Source organism: Cheilinus undulatus, linkage group 3 (assembly GCF_018320785.1).
Source record: "Cheilinus undulatus linkage group 3, ASM1832078v1, whole genome shotgun sequence".
Classification (NCBI taxonomy): domain Eukaryota; kingdom Metazoa; phylum Chordata; class Actinopteri; order Labriformes; family Labridae; genus Cheilinus; species Cheilinus undulatus.
The window spans coordinates 34,565,892-34,590,160 of NC_054867.1; the positions used below are offsets into that span (position 1 = coordinate 34,565,892).

Here is a 24,269-nt window from a genome sequence, read left to right on the forward strand (position 1 = left end):
CCACTCTGACGTAAGTAAACTGATTTAATTTTGGAGATCAAAGGTCAAGGTCATTTGACTGCATGTTCACCCCTTGCTTTTAGAAATTCTATTTTCTCTTTTTTTTTTGGCGGGGGCCAAGATAAAATGCAGTACAAAGTTTAGAAGGCCAAACATAAACAACAGGAAAGACGATTGAGGGGACAAGTTGTTTCAAACAGCATTTATTCTTGTGTGAGAAAATATTGTCTCAGGCAGATAACAGATCTTGCAGAACAATTCAAATGACAAGATCGACAATCTCCTGTGTGAACCAAAAAAAAAAAAAAACAGAAAGAGCTCTTGTAGTTGTCTTGTCTACAGAGCTCAGGGTCCTGTCACCTCACTTCTGGATAATGTTTCTGACATGGTGAATACCGCCACTATTACAAAGAGCTACTAATTCATACATAAATCTTTTCAATATTTTTATTTTAAATAACACTCTCGACTGCCACAAGTTATAAATTAAAATCTAAATTTGATTTTTGCATTCCTTAAATAACTTCATATAAGCCGATATAAACATACATTTACATATTTACAGAAATTTACACATGCACCTCTACTACACTGAGCTTGTATTCATATATGTACACACATTTTAGCCTCATGTGCAGCTTCAGGAGTCTCCAATCCTCCTCAACCCGATCTTTTTTATTTTTAACAGACCAATTGTGCTTTTCAAGTAATTTCAGCCGGATCAAAAACAACTCCTAAGTTTTTCAGTGAGTGATTGGAGTAGACTGTTTTAACCACAGGACAATCAGCTTCACCTCTAAAGTGGCTTCACATCTTACAGACTAAGTGGCTGCACCGCAGACTCCAACAATCCAGTATCAAATTACAGTTTCACAATATGGAAAAATAAGCAAAGACCTCTAAAGTCCCACCAGCAACACGTCAGAGCTGGACTACAATATTAAAGCGTCTGCATTGGCAACCCATTGTCTAAAAGTTGTCGATTGTTGTTTCTAGCAAGCAATTCTCAGAATTGTAGAATAAAAATATCTTTTAGGTGCTTTCAACGACAATGCTAACTTAATTTTACCAAGATATTTTGTTTTATGCTAATGGGTTGTTAAGATTACAATGTAGATTATAAACAGCAGATTTTCAATCCATCTGTTGTGTATTCTCCCAAACAATTATTTGGTTTTAGGAAACATCAAAAATGGTGAAAGTGTTGCTCAGTGTGCTAAAAGCCCCAGATGACTTGCTCAGATTTTTGTACACTGACAAAAGTAAATCAAATTCACTTTAACTGAATAGGAGAGAACAAGAAAAAATTCACATATAAGAGGCTGGATTCATGGAATTGCAACCTATTCCCCACAGATTTATAACCAAATTATACATTTATTAAAAAGCCAGCAATTAATTTAGTTCAAAACTAATCAATTATGCATCATAGGTCGACTTTAAAAATATATTGAGGGAAAAATGTTTATATATTATGACAAATTTCACTGACAATTACAAATAGTTTTGACAGCAATAAATATAATTCTTTCATAGAGTCCAGTTATGACGTTAGCATCAAGTGGGACTTTAACAATTCATTAAACACAGTGACAATTCAATGGCAAATACAATCTAAATATATCTGAATCAATACAATCCCTTCAACAAATATTTACAGATATCTCTAAAGTCTTGACTCACTTTGGCCTTAAATAAAAAAACTTTCCATGAACACAGAGCAACAGTGGTTTTGTAAAATTTGTCTAAAAATGACAGGAACCGATGAACAAATTCATCTAGGAAAATGACTTCAAGCATGTTCTCTCTCCATTAAAAAATTAAATTACAGTGTAATGCAGAAAACTGTTGGAAATGTTACTCTTATACTAACTTTCCCACCTCTTTTGGAGCGTTAATGAAGCTTTTATACATGTTACCAGGCAGCCTGTTTAAGATCAGAAAATCTGGAAACTAAAAGTTTATATAAAATTGGAGGGAGTGAAGTTAAGGTTTCCTCTCACATGGTTTAAATGCACCATGGCGCGGTCGTATGCAGTGTGCACAGACTTGCGAACACTTGGTTTTTTGCCTTCCATTAAGCGCAGTTTATCGACAGTGTCATCCATCCCCAGCGGTAGAAGTTTATTTTGAGGGAGCCACTGCCTGAAAACCAAGAGAGACATTTTTCTCAGTGACCAACACTGCTCCTCATTGTTTTCACATTCAGCATGAGGTTCAGCCAGCTAGTTTGAGTCTTACCAAGTTCTTTTGGTGTCAAAGAAGAGCACCAGGAAGAGCTTTTCGCCTTCTTCCGTTTCCCTCCACTGGCCCAGTTTGAGCACCTCCACAGGAGGCACTGGGATTGGGATGCCGTTGTGAAGGAGCCCTTCCTGGGGCATGTCTGGGTCAACAATCTGAAACAAAAAATCATGTCAGTCAAAGTTGACTGAATTATCTTGTCCTTCTATGGGATGCAGTTAGCCAAAGAAATGTCACAGTGTTTAAACTGATCAAATCCATCCTTACCATGGCTGGGTATGATGGATATCCTCTGCTTTTAGCCCAAACCAGGTCCAGAGGTGCTAGCTCAGTCTCACTATCTAAAGACAGAAGTTGAGATGTTCCTGTGAACAGGAGTTTCCAATATATACAATTAAAGGTGTTTGTGATGGCGCTTGAGCCCAAACTGAGGATTTAATGTGATTGTATTGATCATAAAATGTAAACTTTTGTTTTTTTTTTTTTTGTACTTATGACCTCACATAATGGCCACTTAACAACAAAACTCACATAAAAAGTAATACTAAGGGCATTTCACTGACTTTGATTGCCTTTAATGATACATACCAGACCCTGAGATGTCTCCATTCTCACTGTTTGGAACTTTAGTCAGTGCAGGTTTACCACGACTTTTCTTTGGGGGAGAGACACTACAGATGGAAAAGAGGAGAGAAAAGCAAGGGATGAGGGAGATTTTTTTTGGAAAAAGTACAATCATGAGACCAGCTTGTAATTCAATATCTGACACGACTATTCATATGCACAAATGCTTCATATTCCTCACATTAAACCACAAGTAGTGTCCTTTTTTAGCAAAAATATCAGTTAAATTTTAAACACTAGCTATTTTCACACATGATCTCTTAAAAGGTTCTTTGAAATTGCCCCTGTTATCTTCATGATATACTTATTTATACATGGAGCTTACAGCCTCATGTGTTTGGACTGGACTAGAGGGGTGGTTAGGAGTCTTTAAAGGCAAGATGGACACTATTAGCTGTTAGCCTTCATATCAGTGCACTGTGTAATTTGATGTATTAATGGAGTCTTAGGGAACATCCAGAAAACCTTCATCATATGCATTAAGATCATCTGGTGAATTTTCCTGAACATTTCCTGCTGCCTCCTCACATCAGCTCACCTCAAATATCACATGGGAATTTTGCAAGGGGGCTGGCAGAGAAAAGTCAGGATAAAGTTCTACATGCATCTCACCCCTGAGGTGTTCATGAGTGTCATGTGTAAACAGCTTAAGAGAATATAGAGTTTCATACATTTGGTAAATGACACAAATCCCCTAAAACTGCTTCTTGTTGTTATTGTTCCTGCAGGCCCATTGCTTCTGTGACCACATACTCACTTGAGGTTTTGGTCATCATCATCTTCCTGGTCTGTAAGGGTGTGTTTACCATTCGTCAAGCCTGGAAAAAAGGAAAAAGACTAGTGACAAATATGGTCTTTTGAGAATTTCTGTCTGTAATCATGTTATGTGTTTAGTCATTACCTTCTTCAATCTGAGGTGCGTCGAGTTTGTCTGCTTCACTTTCTGAGCTGGGGCCTCTAGGCCTCAGGTGGTGTGAGGACGGAGAGGGAGGAGTCGGGGATGCGTTTGGACTTGGAGGTAAAGTGGTGATGTTGGTCACACTGGGTGACTTTGGGCTGGCGGGGGTGCTATCCAGCCCATTTGTTTTCTCTTCAGGTGTTTTTCCATTTTGTTGTGGGATTGATTTGGTTTTCCCCATTCGTACCCCGTTTTTAGCTTTTTTAAACAGAACAGATGTTCGACGGCCAACTCCGACCAAAGGTAGGGTAGATGGAGGCGACCCAAGGGGAGTAACCTCATGAACAGCCTCAGGTTGTGATGCTGGCGTTTCACCGACTTCAGCCTCATCTTCACCCTGGCTTTTGCTTCCACTACGCGATGACCGCTGACGCTTGTAGGAGCGTCCTGGCGACCTTCGCCCTCCGGTTACGATGCCCAGGACAGGAGGCTCGAGAGGGGCGTCTCCAGGGAGTGGTGATGATACTGGGCAGGTTAGTTCCAATATGGGTGGAGAGTCATCTGGAGGAAAGACAAATTTATTTTAGGATAATTTTCAGCTGAAACACTGAGTTATTTTCAGCCCCAAATCAGCAATCTGGTGTTTTTCTCTGTTTAACAAATATTTAAATAGAAGTTCAAATGGTTAGAAACGGGTTACAGATAAAACTGCCATTACCAAAAAAATTTGATTCAAATAAATCTTTAACTTTTTTGTTTCTTTAGATATCCATTGACTACGCAAAACAACCAATCAAAGCAATATGAATAGTAACATGATTATAACTTGCTTTGCCAGGTAGCTAGAGAAAACAGTCAATGCAGGTGTCTTCATAGATAAAAAGTACATGGTAGCAAGCACTTACAGTAATCAAAGTGATGAGTACTTGCATTAGCTGCTGATTGTTTTTTTCTTTAAACCACAAAGAAATGTGTGGGACACAGACCTGCTGTTGTTATCAGTACTTTAACTCTCAGTTCTAATTTATGGCTATGTAACAGAATATTATTAGTTGCACCAAAACTGTATAAATATAAAGAAAAATTCAACATAAGGTAGTATGAACAGAGGGGTTCAAACTATATCCCTGTTCATCATAATGTTCAGTAGAGATAATATGAAACTTACAGTGCTGTACACTACTCTGGGACCAAAAAAAGAAGAAGCTTTGATCACAGATGACTGTGGTGCAATCAGTCCACAAGCCTGTGGTAGCAGCCACTGTATCAGCACTCTGGTCTGTTGCACTTTCCTCATACATATTTTCTACCCTTGTGGCTTATAGTCCAGCTCTACAAACACCATCAACTTGCAGAAGCCTTAAAAACTAATGGAACCAAATTTCCAGTCACTATTTTCATACTAGCAATGTTATTTTGTAGTTTTCTACAACTGGTTGTTGCCAATGTTATTCAGCACTTCCCTAGTTTTGGATCATTACAGTATGTACAGTGAAGTATTCACCTCCTTGGATGTTTTACCCTTTTATTGATTTTATAAATCAATCATGGTTAACCCTTTAAAACCTGAGTTTCTGGACTCTTTTCTTATTTTAACCATAAAAGGCCCAGAAAATGTCCTGTGAGTACGTGCTTTTGCCAATTTTTCCACAATACTTTTAATATATGGCAGTTATTTACATTTTACTGCATGTTGGGACCTCTGGTTTTTAGATGAGACTGTAGACAGCTAAAACGAGGAGCCCCCGGCCGAATAAGTTTAAAAAACGGAGAAAACTTTTATAATCATAACTCGACGACAGAAAATAATTAACATGGATAAAACACATTTACCGGCATGTTAAGAGTGTTTTAAGACTTTAAAATGAAAAAACACAAAAATGGGGGAACTTTATGCTAGAATCTTAGTGAGAAAAGGGGAAATTACAGTAATAACCACATGCTGGCTGTGAAGCACAGTTTCTCAGCTTTTCAGAAACTGTTGAATTTTTCCAATGACACAACAGTCATGCAATTATGGTCACGCAAAGTGTGCTTCAACAGCGCGTCGTCCGCGACACACTAGGATTGAAAGAGTTAATATAATATGGCTCTTTTGACAAAAAAAAAAAAAAAAAAAAAAGATTTCAAAGTATAAAAAATATCTCCTTTACCTGTCCTGGAGTCAGACACCTCTGTCAAAGGTCCATTATCAACATCATTTTTCTTCCTTTTTTTCTTTTTCTCCTCTTCCTCCTCCTCATCTCTCTCTTCATCGTCATCCTTGCCATTACCATTCACAGGCTGAGAGCTTTGCTGCTGCTGGCTCATCTTCTGTCTGATATTGTTGATCTCTCTGCGCAGCAGCCTAATGCGTTTGGTTCGACCACCACTAGTACGCATAGATGTGACCACGTCCAGTTTTTCCAGTAAGGCCTTTAGCTGCTCGTCTGTGCTCAAGTGTAATCTGTTATCTGGGTCCAAGAGAGAATCGACTGCAAAGTGTAAGCAAAGAGCCAAAGAAGTATGTTAACAAAAGATACAAGATAGGTTTGTTTATAAAGATAATACTTGCTTGAAAATTAACTCACCGTCATCCCAAGTACAATTGTAGAAGCCGTGTTTGTTCTTATTTTCAGGGAGATGCATTCCGGTATTTGGGTCCAGGCCAATGCTCTGAGACTGTCTGTGGCTATGCCGTAGAACCGCTCCACCCACCTCACGCATTTGTAAGGCTGCCTTGTGGAACATGGTGTCCTTGGAGTTGTACTTGAGGCAGTTGGAAATCATGAGGTTGAAGTCCTTCTCTAAGTCTGCAATGGAGCAGTAGGCGTGTCCCTCCAGTTTGGTGCGCATGGTGGAGAAATCCATGGGTTGAGAAATAAACTCCAGGTAATCCGGGACCTGAGTGAATCATGAAAATCAAACTATTAGTTTAGTCAGAGTAAAAAAATGGAATTTAAGCACAGCAGATTGTTTTCTAACTTCACCAACCTCTGCTAGGTTGACAGGCTGAGAGAAAATTTTAGAAGTGTCCTTCTCTTGTAGTTGGTCTAAGGTGGATCGCAGAAGCACCAACGCAGGAGTCAGCTTCAGTTCAAGAGCAGCCTGGTGAATTTTCATCTGAGGAGTTATGAGGTACATACACACAGGAGAGAGGAGAGGATGCACAAAGTCACACTTAAATAATCAAGTGATTAACATATGGGTGAATGCCAGAGACGCTTGGAAAAATACATTCACATCAGCAGTGCAAATATTAATTTCTATGGTTCTGGATTTATTCAAAAGGTACATAAATTTATATTTTTAAAGTAATTTCTTTTATCCTCGGTGCATTTTCATCAGCAGGCTATTTGAGCACAGAAAACCCCACTGCTGCAGTTTCCTCCTGCTAATAATGCCTTCACTGATCTGCAAAATAATACTGACCAATGGAAACAACAAGATCCATCACCTGTTTCCTTCAAAAACCAGAGCTCCAATAGTGTCATCAACAGTGAAGAATTCAGATTAATTATCTTGTATTTATTTTTCACTTGAGAGTTTCTACTAAATATTTCAATGTGATTTGGGCTCACTTTTTTCAAATTAAAGTATTTTGAAATTTAAGCACAAATAAACATTTTCTTTAAGCTTTCTTCTGTACTTAAATTACTGTTATTGGCCAGTAAAAACACTACAAATTTAGCTGACTATTATGAACATCATTAGACATGCAATATGTCAATTTTCACACCAGACTTCAGTAGATCCTGAAATAGGCAACTTATATAACAAACAGGTAATGATTTACAGTTTGACATATTTAAATCCTCATTTTCATACTTTTTCAAATTAATTTATTTTTGTATTTAATATTTAATTCCTGTACATTGAGAGCAAAGTCAACAGGAGTCAAATTCCTTGTTGTGCAAGGATAGTCTGGACTGGTTTGAATTGAAAATCGACTGAATCGTGGCCCAAGAATCAGAATTTAATTCAAACATTCACAGCTCTAGTAATCGCAATTTAGGTTCCACATAAAAATATAGAACACAGACACAGAGATCGTCATTTTCAGCATGTTAAGTTTACTCATTCTTCTTTTTGTACTACATTTAAAGTCTGAGTTGTATTGTCCAATCACTTATCAGCAGGCTTTGGTATATACAGGTCTAACACCCAGCATGGAAAATAATAAATAGATGGAACTTTGACATATCAGTGCCCATCGACAGTACTCTTGGTGGTTTATTTGTCATTGTAAACAGATATTTGCATGACAGTGCAGTTAACTGTGAAACAAGCACACACCCAAGATGTACGCTACTTTGGACAAAAGCGTCTGCTATAAGACACTGTAACACTGTAACATTAAAAAGTACCCCCCCTTGCCTGGGAGTCATTTAATGCTAACTGGCTTCAACTGAATTCACATAAATTACCAGATGGCTATACAGTCTATAAGTCGATGATAGTCTATTTTTTCTGGCGTTTTCCAAGATCAGCACATGTATGACAATGCTGTTATGGGTCTTTTAAAGTACACCCAATAGAAAAAAAGCTTGTGTTGTATCTCACAGTTTAAATGAAACCCACCTGCTCTCTCTTTAGCCTCTCTCTCTTACGGATGAGTTCCACCAAAAGTCTGGCTCTTTCCAAATCTTGCCTCAGCTTCTGCCAGTAGCGTAGCTCCTCTCTTGCAGCACACAGTTTCTCATCAGGCTCCCTCTGAAAACAAAACAAAAACAGACCTCTGAATCAGCTTGAAATTTAGTTTATTTTGAGGAGACCAACCAAACCTAACTAACTGAAAGATGCTATGAAATGATCATAAATATGACTAATCACAACCAATGTGTTCAAGACTGCCTTTAAAAAGCTCAGGGTCTACGTTTCAGTTAAAGAATTGGTGTTAAATCTAAACTACTATCAAAAACTTAACACGTGGTCGCCTTCTGCAGTTATTGAGGTCTACAGAAAAAATGAAGGCCAGTCAAAAATATGGCCAATCACATGCAAGAAGGATGGTATAAACACAGGTGTTTAACTTGCAGTTATGTGTTAGTAAGTATGACAGCTGAACAGTTTAGAGATGATAAAGCAAAGGCACTACTTGACAATGTACTGAATTTTTATAGTCAGTCAGAACAGTCAAAGTATATATCCTTTATCTCCCAACCTGCTCTGAAGTTCTGTTGGCCTGTAGATGGGAATGAAGCCGCCGAATTAAAGGCATCCCATTTCTTGACTGTCGTTTTAGTAACCAGTAGTTATGAAGCCTCTGCATGAACTGGTTCTTCCTTTGGACCTCTACTCCTGTGCAGATCTTATTCAGCCTGTAGAGATGTAGAAATTATAACTGTTATAAAAACAGATTTGTGTAGGATTACAACAGGGATCAACACATGTAAAACCAATATACTCTGTGCACCAGATCAAAACATAATAATTAGATGAGAAATGTGTTCAGTACAGGTCACGGGGGGAACAGTACAATCACAGAGTTTATCAGGTAGGCTGTGAATTTAAACCCCGACAGTACACAAATGTCACACCTGTGTGAAGGAATCTGAGGCACCAACAGGACAGGCACATTTGAGCGACGTGTTGACCCACGAGACCCCTTTGTATTCTTCTTCTTCTGCCCCTTGGCAGCCTTCTTGTTCTGTGGCGAAGGTGGACTTTGAGTGTACGAACGCTGTCCTCGGTTGCCCCTGCCTCCCACCAGTCTCCCTTCAACTGATTCGTCTCCAGACCCATCTTTTTCCCTTAGTCCCACTGGTGAATGATGCTCACAAAAAGCAGTCTTCTTCACTGAGAAGGTTGTCCCGTTGACACCCGTCTCCCGCACAGGGTCAATCTTCATAAAAAGGCCAGCCTTCTGAGCACAGGTGACATGAAAGGCCCTGTAACAGTTGGCTTTGTGGCACTGAATAGATGCTCCCCTGCCTTTCTGCTTACACAGATAGCAGGTGAGCTTCCAGCGAGCAGGCGGGATGTTCTTAACTCCCTCTACAGGCTCAAGAAACACTGTATTGGCAAAGCAAACCTCTGGGATCCATATGGCGCAGACAACATGGGCCCACCGTCCATCACTTGTCTGTTTGAAGGCACCTCCTCTGTTGGGACAGAGCACACAGTCTACAGGGCGGGAGGGGGACTGCAGGCAGCAGCGGCACAGCCACTGACCTTCGGGTACGTAGGGCACACCGTAGCACTCCTGGTGGACGGCCAGGTTGCAGATGTCACAGAACAGGATCACATTACTGTTCAGACACTCGTCATCCAAGCAGACACAGCAGAACGCATCCTCGTCCACTGCGCTCTGTGACAGAGCCTGGCTGCGAGACTCCAGGATGGATTCCCGCTCCAGACGGTCAATCAGCAGTTCAAAAGTGTCTGCTGAAACAGAGGCGTGACCATCGCACACTCTCTTTTGGTTTACCATCTCCAGCCAGGCCAGGTCCTCCTCGTCCATGTCATACTCAGCCACACTGTCCTGCTCCTCCAGGGACTGTTCGATGTAACGATAGTAGGCTGATGGGAGAGGAGGTGCCTCTGAGGGAGAAACTGAACCCAGCAGACGAAAGGTGGGTTCAGGCAAAGGGCTTTGGTGAGACGAGTGCTGGAAGGAGTTAGTAGATGCTGTGTTGTGCTGCGATCCAGACCGCTGGTTCTGTTGAGACGTATTTTTACCACTCTTCCTGCTTTTATTGTTCAGAGGTTTTCTCCAAGATTTGGTTTTACTTTGCGTCTGTTCACTGTTCTCCTTGTTGCTATTGCACTCAGCAATGTCCTGGGCCATCATCTCATCCTCTGTGATAACCGGCAGAGGATCTGAGATGTTAATCCGATGGAGCCTTCCCTCAAGGTCCACTTCTACTATTTTCTGTGCCTGTGCGTACGTCAGAGTCTCCCTGGAGGGAGAGAGCTGCAGTCTGTAGGGTGAGGGGGGCCGCAGCTGGCCAGATGATCCCCTGCCCCTTCCTCTCCCTCTTCCTCGACCCCTTCCCATGTTGAATCTGCCTTCTGCTGTCTCACATTCCCGCCTCCTTGTCTTTCACATGGGAGTTTACACCCGCCTCCTAACAGAAACAGAGGAATACAGTATTTAGGGCAAGAACTCAAAAATTAATGTCACAACTCTAGTATAGTCAAAGTAGAATTACAAAAGTATACAGTGTGATTAGATCAGATTTACAGTAGCTGCTGTAGTGTTATTAAGATTCCGTCATGACTAAGTATTAGCTAGCTGTTGCTAGTACCCAACGATCTGTATAGTCTCAGGTCAATAAAATTTGAGATTTGAATCAGTTTTAGGGTTGCATAATACAGGATTTTCATGACATAATGATGAAAAAAAGAACACATTTAGGTTAAGTTAGACGTTTTGAAACCCAAATAAAGTAATCTGTTGATAGACCTTTAATTGTGACTTTTTAATGATATCTATAATATACACAGCACTTCAAAGTCAAAGTGCCTTCTAGAATTAAGACCAATCACTCCTAAAAATAAGACTTTTAAAGACATTTTATGGCCTTAAATTTATAAAGTAAAATTTCAGATTTTTAAAGGATCTGCAGGGGCCCTGTACATATTGTGAAATTCTCCATACAGTACATGTTAATTAAATAAATATTGTGAATACTACAATTAACTAATTTGATACTATCTCAGTATAAACTCAGAGAATTCTGGATTCCTGAACTCATATCAGTTTGTGAAACCCTGACTGTTATTATAGCAAGGTTGTCCATCTCTTTAATGCAACACTCTTACTGCTGAAAGCCTGTTTCCTTCAGAGCAAAATGTAGAAAGAAGAGGAAGCAGATAAAATGTTTTGCAATGTAACAAAAACTTAATTGTTTAGCACCACACTTATTATTTCATAGATAGTAAATTAACGATAACATTCAACCAGTAATTAACGTCATATTGCAGTGGTTAATCATACTCCCGTTTTGCCATGAATGTATGAAACGCCACAATTTATCAGTTGGTTGACTTTGATCTGAAGTAAAAAACTGCTTTACAAAGAAGTAGACTCTGGTCCTGTGTGATAAAAACACGTTACCTCAAGTACTCTTCCTGCACAAATAAAAAACACAATTCAGTTGTATAGCTTGAAAATAGACCCTCAGCTGTCTCTCTATTGGTCCAATCAGATGTCTGTTACGCTGCTACGTTTCCAGCTGACCAATCAAATCCCGGTATCTCTATTTTTTTCCCCCTTGTTGCTGTGTATAGTTAGGTTGAAGAGCGCTAAATACCAACCCGAGTATCTAACATCTGTCAGCCATTTTAAGCGCACAACAGCAGAGATAACATTTGGACTGCAAGTTGATTAGTAGCCCAATTATACATGCCAACAGCTTCCAGAAAGCAGACGCACTGTACGCACCGAGCCTATATGCATAAATGTATTGCATGAATATATTAGATAACGACACCACAAACGTGCAACGTCTCGGGTTTTGCTTTGTACTCCAGACCCCTGCAAAAAGATGTGATAACGTTGCTCGGTCGGACAGGACACACCAGAAGTCGTTTAACAAAACGACAGGATTCCCTCGCAAAGCTGTAAACGCCGAACATATGAGAGTGGTTTACCTTGTTAGTTCGTCCTCTGCAATGCGAGTGCCACACAAAATTTACTGCTCCTAGCTAAATGTCAGCTAGTGACAGGCTACAACCAAGGCAGACATGCTAGCCGTTAGCTTAGCTAGCCGGTAATTTCTGGAGCGACAGCGTCATCTTCACCACTTCAGTTCTTCGCCGTAGCCTCCGTTCAACACACGAACACGACCCGGTTTCATAGTTTTGGCTTTAACCTTTCAAATAATGCTGGTTCCCAACTTAATGGCAGACAAATCTGGAAGATATCAATTTAATGCACCTTGGATGGGGCTAAATATTCAGTCAAGATGGCTTGAAAAATACGCCCCTTTGGAAAAAAGCACTTCAACCAATTGTAGGTCGCAGCATCAACTCGCATCTATCGCGCATTGAGTTCGGATTGGTTGAAGCGTTACATCGAATTCATCGATCTCAAAGTTCAGTTCACAACACAAGAAAGCGATTAGAAAAGCAACGAGTGCTATATTGCGCGCCTTGTGTCCCCATCTTCCTTTCCCACAGACCCCATGTTGTACCTGTCATACACCTGCTCCCTATCCTCCAAAGCTGTCTGGCTCATTCAGACGTCCCAACAAAATAGATAAAATGACAGTTTAAGTCGGTTCGGTTGTCATGGAGACAGCTACGTTAGTATGAAAACTCGGTAACTGTTTATCCTTATTTTACTCGATGATTATAATTGTAACACAAAAATTAATTTTAAAGCTTTCACAAGACTTTAATTTCACTAATTAGCTAAATTGCTTGCTAACTGGCCTGTTAGTGCATTTGTCAATGAATATGTGATACTGCCGGAGCCCTGAATAGCCAGATTGACGACTTTTGTATGTATTTCCGGATTTTGCTATTTATTTCGGTTTCCCCCACCTGTTTTTTTTTATTTTTAATTTTTGGAATCCACGGTCTGAATGGTCCCCATGACTTTCGGTTCATCACAGGAGCTACAATATGCCAGCTGTAGCCAAGGCGTCCACAGGGTGGATAAAGAAGAGAGCTTTCTTGGGTCCAGCCTTAAAAATAGAAAGAACTGAGACAACTTTAAGGGACAAATAATTAAATAATCGCAAAAAATGAGTAGAAAATGGCATCAATGGTGTGAAAGTAGCATAAAGGAGTTATGACAAAAGATTTAAATGTGCAAAAATTGGCAAAAAATAAAAAATAAAAAAATGGTGGGATTATGCTGTAAAGCAGTTAAGAAGTGTCAAAATTGGTTTAAGGGATCAAATTGGGCAAATAAGTGGCCACAATGGGTAAAAGAGGCAAAATGGGTTGCAAAAAGGAACAACAGTAGAAGAAAAAAAATGTTGAAAAGCAGTTAAAAAGTGGAATTAATTGGCCACATATGAACAAAATGGGCAAAAAAGTGTCAGACATTAGTTAAAGAGGCAAAAATAGGCAAATAAGTGGCAAAAGAGGCTAAAAGTTACAAAAAGATACGGAAGTAAGCAGGGGTTAAAAAGTGGCTAAAATAAGAAACATGTGGAAAAGATGGGTTAAAAAAAAGGCAGTTGGTGGAAAGGAGTTAAAAAATGTTGATAAGTGGCAGAAATAATTTTAACGTCAGAACCCAATTATACCTTAACACACATTTCAGCTCAGAAATGGAGTAATTCACTGAGTTTTTCAGGGTCCCATCCAATTCTGTGGGCAGGCCTGGTTGCTTTAATTATTTCAACCCACTGTCCCACTATTGAGCCAGTATATTTTACTTTGATATACAAATTAATCCTATTTGTCAGTCCTGGCTTTCATTATAGTATGAAACAATGTTAATTTTTATCCTAAATACAATGTTTAATTGTTCAACATTATAAAGTTAGCTCTCGTAAAATTTTGCCACTTTTCACCGTCTTATTAATATATAAATATTTTTTCATATTATTCAATACAAATCAAAACAATGATCATGAGTAACAATGCAACAAAAGGGACAATGAAATGTTAGTTGTGGAGAAATAGGAGAAAAATCTCTTGGCTCTCTGCCTAATCTTTAACCTGTTAGGTTTTCATCTCATGTCATGTCTTTACAAAATCTTGTTACTCATTCAGCACTCACTGAGCCTCCCACATCTTTTTCAAGGCCAACTTTGAGCTACCCAGTCACGAAGTCACAGACATTTTTTTTTTTTTTTTTGTTGGTTTTGATAAAACTTCAGTGCTGCACTATGTTTTGTTGGTAAATGTTTTTCCCCTTGAAAAAAAGCCCTGTAATACTTGCACATCAATGTTACAACTTATTTACATTCTGCTACAGCTCCTAGACTCTTTAAAATAATTAATACAAATGTAAATATCATTATAGGTCATTTGATTCAGCTGTCATTGGTGTTTCTGTAATTCCTATTGCTACAGTGGCTTAATCACTTACTCTTTCTGTATATCATCTATGTGTGACAAATACAGTTAATGATGCCTGCTTCCAGCTGCTATCAGTTCAAATATTCCACTGTGTTCACATGCAATATTAATATAAATCCTATTATAATTACTCTGACTGAAACATTCAGGGGGGAGAAACTGTGGAAAAACTTCACATGGCTGTGAAGGAATTTTGGCCCACTCTTCTTTGCAGAATTGTTTTAATTCAGCCATGCTGGAGGGTTTTCAAGCATGAACAACTTCCCGTTCTGTTGCAATGACCAATATTTTCTGGTACAGAGCAGAATTCATGGTTCCATCAGTTATGACAAGTGGTCCAGGTCCTGAAGCAGCAAAGCAGACCCAGACTGTCACACTATCACCACCATGTTTGACTGTTGCTATGGTGTTCTTTTTCTGAAATGCTGCGTTAGTTTCATGCCAGATATAATAGGACACACAGCTTACAAAAAGTTCAGCTTTTGTCTTATTAGACCACAGAATATTTTCCCAAAACTCTTGGGGATCATGAGGATGTTTTTTGGTAAATGAGAGATGAGACTTTATGTTCTTTTTAATCAGCAAATTTAATCAGCAGTGGTTTTGATCTTGGAACTCTCCCATGGTTGCCATTTTGGCCCAGTGCCTTTCTCATTAAATCATGAACGCTGACCTCAACTGAGGCCAGTGAGGCCTGCAGGTCTTTAGATGTTGTTCTTGGGTTCTTTTGTGACCTCCTGGATGAGTTGTCGATGCACTCTTGGAGTAGTATTGGTAGGCTGGCCACTCCTAGGAAGAATAACCGCTATTGGACGTTTTCTCCACTTGTGGATAATGGCTCTCACCATGGTTTGCTGGAGCTCCAAAGCCTTAGAAATGGCTTTGCAACCTTTTCCAGACTTACAGATGCTAGTGACTTTGTTTCTCATCTGTTCTTTAAATTCTTTAGATTGGGGCAAGATGTGTCGCTTTTAAAGATCTTTCAGTCTTGGGGGAATTAAATTTTTTATATAAGGTAGGTAGTTTTTTTTTCACTTAATAAATTACATCATCATTTAAAAACTGCATTTTATATTTACTCAGATTACCCTATTGTCCAATATTAAACTCTGGTAAGCTGAAACATTCAAGTGTGACCAATATGCAATGAAATGAAAAGGAATCAGGAAGGGGCAAATACTTTTTTCACAGCATTGTACTTCCTGCTGCCTCTCCCCACCCCTTCAAATCTCCTCCACTTTCTCCACCCACTAAAATTGTTTGGTGGTCGCCTGTCTTAATCCATCGAATCTGAAAACTTCAGATCACACAGTCGAGCTCACTGGGGTCAATCAGAAGTTGGACGAGTGAAACCAGCAATCAAATCTTGGACTCTTGTCAGGTAGGAAGTAAATTCTTAATATTAACTTTCTATAATATTATCAGTACTCTCTTTAAAAATATGTCTAATTGTATAGTATCAGTTCTTAATTTTTTGGATGAGTTTCGCAATTGCATGAATGCTGTGTATATCTTTAGTTCACGTTTTCATTTACTCCAGCAGAGATCTCAGCATATTTATAAATGTTAGTTTAATCCAAGTGATTCATGAAATTCATAGCCAACTAATGACTGCCTTTTTGAAACTTACAGGATGCCAGTCAGGAGAATCGGGATGCTGTTTGGCTTCTGTGTGATGTCGTTTGGGTTTTTCCTTAACATGGGACAGTACACTGCAGGTAAACAAACTTTCATACAGCTATATGGATCGAAAAATTACAGCTTTTAAAAAAACATTTAGTTCAGCTTATAAAACAACTAAATCTCTTCAACTTTCACCTATTTTGAAAATAATCGAGGGAGAATTATTGCTGTGATGTGACAAAACTTAGAATCGTAGTTTTGTGACGGTGCCACTTCAAGGTTTGACCTCTTCAACTCTTATGTAATCCAGAGTTGTGCACCAGCCTTTTTCCTGTGCCAGATTCCTCATGTTTTCTCTGCTTGATTTGGAAGAAATTTCTCAGGCTGGAAGAGACATAAATACATAAACAGTCAACTCAGATCAATATCAAAGTGCAGCGCCACATCCTGTCCAAGTCTTGTAGAAAAACAGAAAGGGAAGCAAGCCAGTTGACACACTCACAAAAAGACGGTAATAAATCAACTCTATGGAGCAAACAAAGACCCTGTGTGTCCGAGTAGCCAAAAAGTGACAGGAGCTTGAAGAGCTTGTATACGTGTCATCTTTTGAAAAGGAGGATCTGATGGGTGTCAGAATCACCCTGTGGTGACGGATCCCCAAGGCCTTGGCCTGAATTGAGGCTTTTGATACTCTTTGACTGCCCTCCCATCTCTCAGTGCCATGGCATTGACGCTCTTTGAATTAAAACACTGCTCTAAATAGATCGGGGTGTTAAAATCATTTTCACGCAGACGAGGAGAGAGCCAGATCTCCAGGATCCCGGAAACCAGCTGTGACAAGAGGGTCAATACTGGCACCCCAGAACCACCTCAGACATCCCTGCATGTCAGAGTCAAGTCTGAAGATGGCCAAGCCAACACAAAGGGGGCTTTGATTCTGCTAAATTAAGGCTGAATATCAGCTGTCAAAACTAATGGCATACAAAATGAACCAGAGGATACTTGTTGAAATATGTTAATGTATTTCTACTGTTTATTTCCCCCTCATACCTTTTTTGGTTATAAGTTTACATAAAAAAATAACATCCAGTGGGTCTCAAATTGCTTTGAGATTCAGAAAAATGTGCTTTTAACATTTTTAATATATAGCATATAATATTGCCTTAACAAAAACAAATAACAAGGATGCATTAAGGTTTTATTATTATTATCTAGACTTTGATTTAGGTTTCCATATCAAAGCCAAATGCAAGCTAAAGAAGAACAAAAATTGAAATCACGTGTAAAACGATATGACTGACTTTGTTGGGCCGTATGCATGCACTGCTTTGCCATAAGTAAAGTTACTGACTCAGAGAAGTCCCACCTGTGGGGATCAGTCTTGCCATAACGAAGATAGTTTACTGAACTCTGTCAAAGACTACTCTCTGGGTCAACAGGCAGCATCCAGTCATACATTGTAAGACTTAAATGCCTGAGACTGTTAAAACACAAGTTGTGTTGATTTAAAAATTCTGAAAGTTACTTCAGCTCCGTTTTCTGAATTAATAGAACATATTTTTCAGTTGTAAGCTAACAGTACTTAACCATGTCATTTTGTAGTTGTTGAAATATTCAACAATATCCTCTTAATCTAAATAGTTTTCCTAAAAAAATGTTTGGGCATTAAACACTTTTGCACCTTAAGTGAAGTAACTGACTCAGTTAGACAAGTCCCACTTGTTGGCAGCACACATAATATTTACACTTAATGGTAAACATGATGTAAGGACTTCCTGGTTCAGTGTGCACCTTTTAGTTGTCACTTGTAGTCACCTAAGTCGGCCCACCTGAGTGGCATAAACATTAAAGTATGTGATAGAAATAAGGGGATTTGTGGTGGATAAAGAACATGTAGCTTTAAAAAAAATATGAAACATGTATTTTTGAGTTTTAATTAAACTGATTTTTGGGAACAGGGAAGTTTCTATAGTGTAGTTTAACTTAAAATAGCAAAGTACCTGCTACCAAACAAATGCTTTACTTAAATTTTTTACACAATCAGTTGCCTCTAATATTTTGAGTTCTTTTAACTCATTGGGGATTATATATATAAGTTATATATTTGTATAAAATACCACCTAATTACCAGAGAATTGCCACAGTATTACAAGAAATTACGTCTACTTAATACATCATTACCAGGTAAATATTTTCTTAATTTTACCACATTTCTGAGTCATTACTTGGTAAAATGCATACTTATTACAAAGTAATTATTACCTTATTCTTGAGAAATTACAAATAGTTACACTTATTACTACAAAATTACAAGTTAAGTAGGGCCCACTAAAATAAAGTGCTACCAATTTCTCCCCAGTCTATTGCTGGATATAAACTATTTGCTGTTTAACCAAAAAAATATTTATTTTTTCTGTCTTATTTGAAGAATTTTAAGACACTTGGTGAGTCAAAAACTTGCCATTTATAAAGACATGCTAAATCATTTTTGCACCTAAAAACTACTGCGTTTATACTAATAACCTGCTCTTCATTTTCCCCTTTCACCATCAGCGCAATCAGAGCTCAGAATTACAACAATAAAGGTAATAAATTCTTTTTTTTTTTTTTTAAGCTCCATACACAGATTATCATAAAATCTCTCTTTACTGATTATATTTGGTCATTTTCCTTACAGCAAGAGCCTTATACAATGTCCAAAGGCTCACAGCTGGAGGGCTTTTGTATGGACCTGCTATCTGAAGTAGCCAAGAAGCTGGGCTTCAGATACAGAGTGCAGCTGGTGAAGGATGGTTCATATGGACGACAGGATGAGAGCGGAAACTGGAATGGGATGGTCGGGGAGGTCATGAGAGGAGTGAGTAAAACCACAAAAACTGACATAAGTGGTAAAAGGGCAACATACTATACTACTGAATCAATAGTCTGCTTCCAGCAGGACGATGGGGGGGCAAAGTTCTGCACTGGATTATTTTGTTAACTGGTATAGTCACTGAGACTTGCAACTCAGTGTCTGTAAGACAAAAGAGATGCTAACTGCTCTAAGTACTTGTCCCCACCCAAAAATTAATCATTAACACAGCTGTGGAGATGGTGAGTCAGTATACAGTGCCTTTAAAAAGTTTTCACCCCCTTAGTTGTTTTACCCTTTTATCATTTTTTTTAAGGTTCAATAGGTTAATATATAAAGGTCAATATAATTTGCCCTTTCTGACAAAAAGAAACCTTCTTTAATGTCAAAGTGAAAACAGATTTCCCCAAAGTAATGGAAATTAAATAAAAATCTGTGATGTAAAATAAGTGATTGAATAAATATTTGCCCCTTATAAAGTGAGTGACCAAATTGAACAGAGGTCCAGCAAACTGGTCCAAGTAGTCTCACAATTAGTGAAATAGGGATCACCTGAGTACAGTGAATGTGTCTTAAGTTATTGTAATACGAGACACCTGTGTCTGGAAGGTCCAGTCATCGGTTAATCAGAATTCCTGGCTACCATTACACCAGAAGGCAAAAAAACATTCCAAGCAACTCAGAGAAAAGGTTATTGAAAAGTATAAGTCAGGTGATGGATACAAAAACTTTCCAAGGTGCTGAACATCCACTGGAGTTCAGATAAATTCATCATGAAGAAATGGAGGGAATATGGCACATGTTTAAATCTTCCTATATCAGGCATGATTAAAAGGCGTGTGGGAGACTCCATGGTCAAGTGGCAGGAAGCTCGTTGGTCTGATAATACCGAAATACTGACCAGTACCAAGATCAGTTAGCATCTCTTTTGTCTTACAAAAATTGTGTTGCAGGTATGAGTCACTACATAAGGTCACAAAATTATTCAGACCTGGATGTTAAATGTTGATAATTCTCTCTAAAAACATTTTGTTTATCATTTTATCTCTTAGTCCATTTTAACTTTAGTGATATGTTGGTTTGTTAGCCTCAGCATCGTAAAAAAAGATGGGCTGGGAAATATTTTTTAACTGTACAGAAAGATTGTTGGCATTGACTTGAATGATCTTGGAAATGTTTTTCAAGCGTGAGCCAGTCATAAGGCAAAGTCCATCCTAGGTGACCCTCAGACCCTCTGCAGGCAGAGTTTAGATATCAGCCATCAAGAAAGATGTTTACTAAGGTCATGAGAGCCAAATCTAACAGATATCTGAGGTCATCTGTTCTATCAGCTGTTGTTGTTGGCAGTGTTTCTATTAGACATACTGTATGTTATGGACTGTTGGACTTTCTTACTGCCCTAGTAAGATTAAATCTGTAGAAGTTATGTTGTACATTTGGTGTATATTTTTATAGTATGTATAGTCTGTGCAAACAAATTACCCAATGGTGGCAATAAGGACTGTCCAGTCTAATCCAATGCAAAAAAATGAAGCCAACTTCTGTGACTCACTACCTTCAAATTGTTTATTTTGGTTTAAAGCCTTGTCTATTTGAAATCACAGTCTTTTAACTAACTTTGATTATGCTCTTTATCAGGAGGCAGACCTTGCGATTGCTCCGCTGACACTGACTGCAGCTCGGGAGAAAGTGGTAGGGATGAGCAAACCATTCATGCAGACAGGAATCAGCATCCTTCTCAGGAAGGACATCTCAGAGGTGACTGGCTTCTTTGACTTCATGACACCCTTTACAGCTGAGACCTGGGTGGGCATACTCGTTGCATACCTGGGGACTTCAGCATGCATCTTCATTGCTGCAAGGTCAGTAATCAGAGTTTGGGAGCAGTTATTAGAATCTGTGTCATAGTAGGTAGGTGCTGCAGACTTCTAGTCTGTGAACATTTTAACTCAACTGGCACTGGAATCCTTTTGATTGCTGTGAGATCATTATGTAACTTTTGTATGTAAATGCAGACTCAGTCCATGTGAGTGGAGTCAACCTCAGAGCGAAGCCAACAGATTCAGCCTCCTTCACAGTTTGTGGTACACAGCTGGAGCTCTGACGTTACAAGGTGAAACAGCAAAAGCAGAAACTAAACTTACAGAGAAAATCTCTTGGCAGGTGAATCTGGTTTTACTTGTGGTATTTTTATTTAAATTGAACTCTCATGGTGTTTTCAGGTGCTGGCCCTCACCCTAAAGCTCTTTCAGGGCGTGTTATCTGCTGCAGCTGGTGGTTATTTACTGTGGTCCTCCTGGCTTGTTATTTCTCCAACCTCAGCTCCTCTAAGGCCTCTGAGTCCAGTCAGCTGACAGTAAAAGGGTTTGAGGACTTGGCCAATCAGGATATGATTGAGTACGGCTGTTTGGCGGGCTCCTCCACCCTTGCCTTCTTTAAGGTATGGACATCAGATCGTTGATAATATCAAAATCTTTCAAATGGTGTTTCTCTGATTGGGTTTCTCCTTCATGCAGAATTCAAACAACCCAGTGTACCGAAGAATCTATGAACACATGGAGAGGTCCAAGAGTTTTGTGTCTTCTATGGATGAGGGGGTCCAACGTGCCAAAGAGGGCAATTACGCCTTTATCGGAGAGTCTGTTTCTTTGGATTTGGCAGTGGCTCGTCACTGTGAGCTCGTCAGAGCTCATGAAGTCGTCGGCATGAGAGGATACAGCATTGCAGCCCCTCTTGGTGAGGCTTCTCACTTCTCTCAACAATGATACTTTAACATATAAATTAAAAAGTGTTATTTACGTTGAACTGATCCATTTCTTCAAGGTGCACCCATCATAAAGAACCTTAGTGTGGCAATTCTACAGCTGAGCGAGGCGGGGGAGCTGGCCTACCTGCGAAGCAAGTGGTGGGCAAGTAGCTGCATTGCAGATAAGGCCAAATCTTCATCCATGCAGCCACACAGCCTGAAAGGGATGTTTCTGATTCTCTCTCTGGGCCTGGGTCTGGGAGCACTGCTAGCTGTCCTGGAGCTCACCTCCAAGAGCCGAAAAAGTGCAGCTGAGCAGAAGGTGTGTGCAACTGACCTTCATTTTTGGGTAGCATTACTTTTCACAGAAATTTGTCATGTTTCTGTGACACCTACTGAGGAAAGAAAGGCATTTTGCATTACTGAAAATGAAACCCTTTGACCATTCCTTCTGTTTTAAAAACAGCATGTAGCTGACTGTATGTCTACCTAAATCAGCATGAATGGGGTAATAGAACTCCAGATGGGGGGCAGGAAGTGATTTCTGCATTGAGAAGCACTATCAATGCCAACTGCTCAAATTGCAGAAAAAAATCTTAAGCTATTTATGTGTCCCAGAAGTACACACAGAAGTACACATTTAAACATTAAGAAAGCTCACAGAGAAACACTGCCAGACATGGACAAAAAGCCTCTGCTTAAAGCCTGGACAAGAGAAGTGAGACAATGCTCCAGTCCAGTTTGGTTCAGTTCAGTTCATCACAGTAAATCCTGATCTTGTCTATGTTTCCACAGCTGATGTCCATCTAGCCTTGCTCATTATGATGGGCAATCTCTTTTTCTTAGTGACCCAGATCATTTGCTCAGTAATAAGAGCCAGACTTTTGGTTCCTAAACAGCTCTTCTTGTGGTACCAGTTTGGCTTTTGAAATGTATCCTAAATAACGTGCTGTTGAAAGGGTGTATCTGGAGCATCCATGATCTCACTTGGTTCCTCCATGCAGTTCATAGCATCCACCATTTTTGTGCTGTCAGATCAAACCAGCAAGTGGAGCGCAAAGGATGATGGGTATTAAGGGGCAGATAGTAACTGTAGTTCCTGTTTCTGTCACCGCGATACCATTAATTTAACAATACCATTATATCTCTAGTGCAGGGGGTTTCAAAGTTGCGGAGAGTAAGCCTCTTCCAAGAAGAACTTATTCATTTGGTGGACCCCCACCCACATAAAGACAAAGATTGAAAAACAAAAAAAAACAACCACATTTTCAAACATTTATGTCTCATCTTTAAAGATTTCAACATTAATATATTCTTGATATTTGGGTCTGCAAATGTCCTTAAACGTTGTCCTTTTCACCCTTATTTAGTGGGAACTATACGTTTTCATCTGTACAGTTGATGCAGGATTGCATAATAGCAGACCATCCTTGCTTTTGATCAGTGCCGTTGCACTGATCAGTGACCAAAATTCCTTTCACTTCTTGTTAAAAATTCCCCTTGTTTTGGTCACTAGACTTTTTGCTCAGTCTTAAGATGATCCCAAGGTTTACACAACCTTATGCTGTCATTAGCTTGTACATCTTTACAAATGAAACACTGTGACAAGAGCATCATCTGGACCAATGCAGGAAAATCCTAACTTGGATAGTTTTCTGTAAAGCATAGTCCCTATAGTAACCATAAGTTTTTGCTCCATGCAAGGCAGAAGTTAGCAAAGCAAATTACCTTTTTTTCTGGTTTACAGTTCCACGCCTCCCCTGAAGTTCTGTGGCGCCCCCCAGGGGAGCCCCGCCTCACACTTTGAAATCCACTGCTCTAGTGAATACTAGATTTGATTTGCTTGACTGTTCATGTTTTTCTGTCATTCCTGCAGAAATCCTGCTGCATTGTGCTGACTGAAGAATTGAGTTTGCGTTTGAGGACCAGTGATGCGAACACACCCCAAGAAACTGAAGCCAAAGATAAAGAAAAAGTTTAAGCACATTTTGTCGGCCATTCTTAAATTTGGGGTTTATTTTAGTTTTTTTGTTTGTTTGTTTGGACAGCTGTGAAAGAATTATATTCTAAGATATAACAAAGGTATTAACTTAATTGAAGCCTCTTTTAATCATAAAGGTGTATCAGGTAAACACAAACATTACATTTATTAATAAAATGACTCACAGTGTATCAAAATAATCAATTTATTGATCAAGTATCAACCAAGTATGAATGCTACAATTTCAATGAAAAAGCAAATACTGTAGTTGAAATGTTTAGAAAAACAATTATTAAAATAATTTATAATAACACTTTAAGTCATTGTGCCTAACATATAG

General features: G+C 39.1%; 2 protein-coding genes across 2 annotated transcripts; one reads left to right on the forward strand and one right to left on the reverse strand.

The window, feature by feature from the left end:
- Window positions 1-213: 213 nt before the first annotated feature.
- On the reverse strand, window positions 214-12,683 carry brpf3a (bromodomain and PHD finger containing, 3a). Its single transcript, XM_041783007.1, has 13 exons — window positions 12,341-12,683; window positions 9,283-10,812; window positions 8,907-9,063; window positions 8,324-8,455; window positions 6,737-6,865; window positions 6,334-6,646; window positions 5,917-6,237; window positions 3,767-4,324; window positions 3,623-3,683; window positions 2,830-2,912; window positions 2,509-2,582; window positions 2,242-2,396; window positions 214-2,145 (listed from the first exon to the last, which is right to left on the reverse strand). The coding sequence occupies exons 2-13, from the start codon at window positions 10,740-10,742 to the stop codon at window positions 1,962-1,964; spliced, it is 3,627 nt and encodes a 1,208-aa protein (XP_041638941.1). The 5' UTR covers window positions 10,743-10,812; window positions 12,341-12,683; the 3' UTR covers window positions 214-1,961.
- A 3,316-nt stretch (window positions 12,684-15,999) lies between these two features.
- On the forward strand, window positions 16,000-24,266 carry si:dkey-183j2.10 (glutamate receptor U1). The gene is made up of 10 exons (XM_041783117.1): window positions 16,000-16,109; window positions 16,361-16,446; window positions 18,905-18,936; window positions 19,029-19,208; window positions 20,841-21,064; window positions 21,218-21,315; window positions 21,425-21,642; window positions 21,719-21,938; window positions 22,026-22,270; window positions 23,825-24,266. The coding sequence occupies exons 2-10, from the start codon at window positions 16,362-16,364 to the stop codon at window positions 23,927-23,929; spliced, it is 1,407 nt and encodes a 468-aa protein (XP_041639051.1). The 5' UTR covers window positions 16,000-16,109; window position 16,361; the 3' UTR covers window positions 23,930-24,266.
- Window positions 24,267-24,269: the final 3 nt, after the last annotated feature.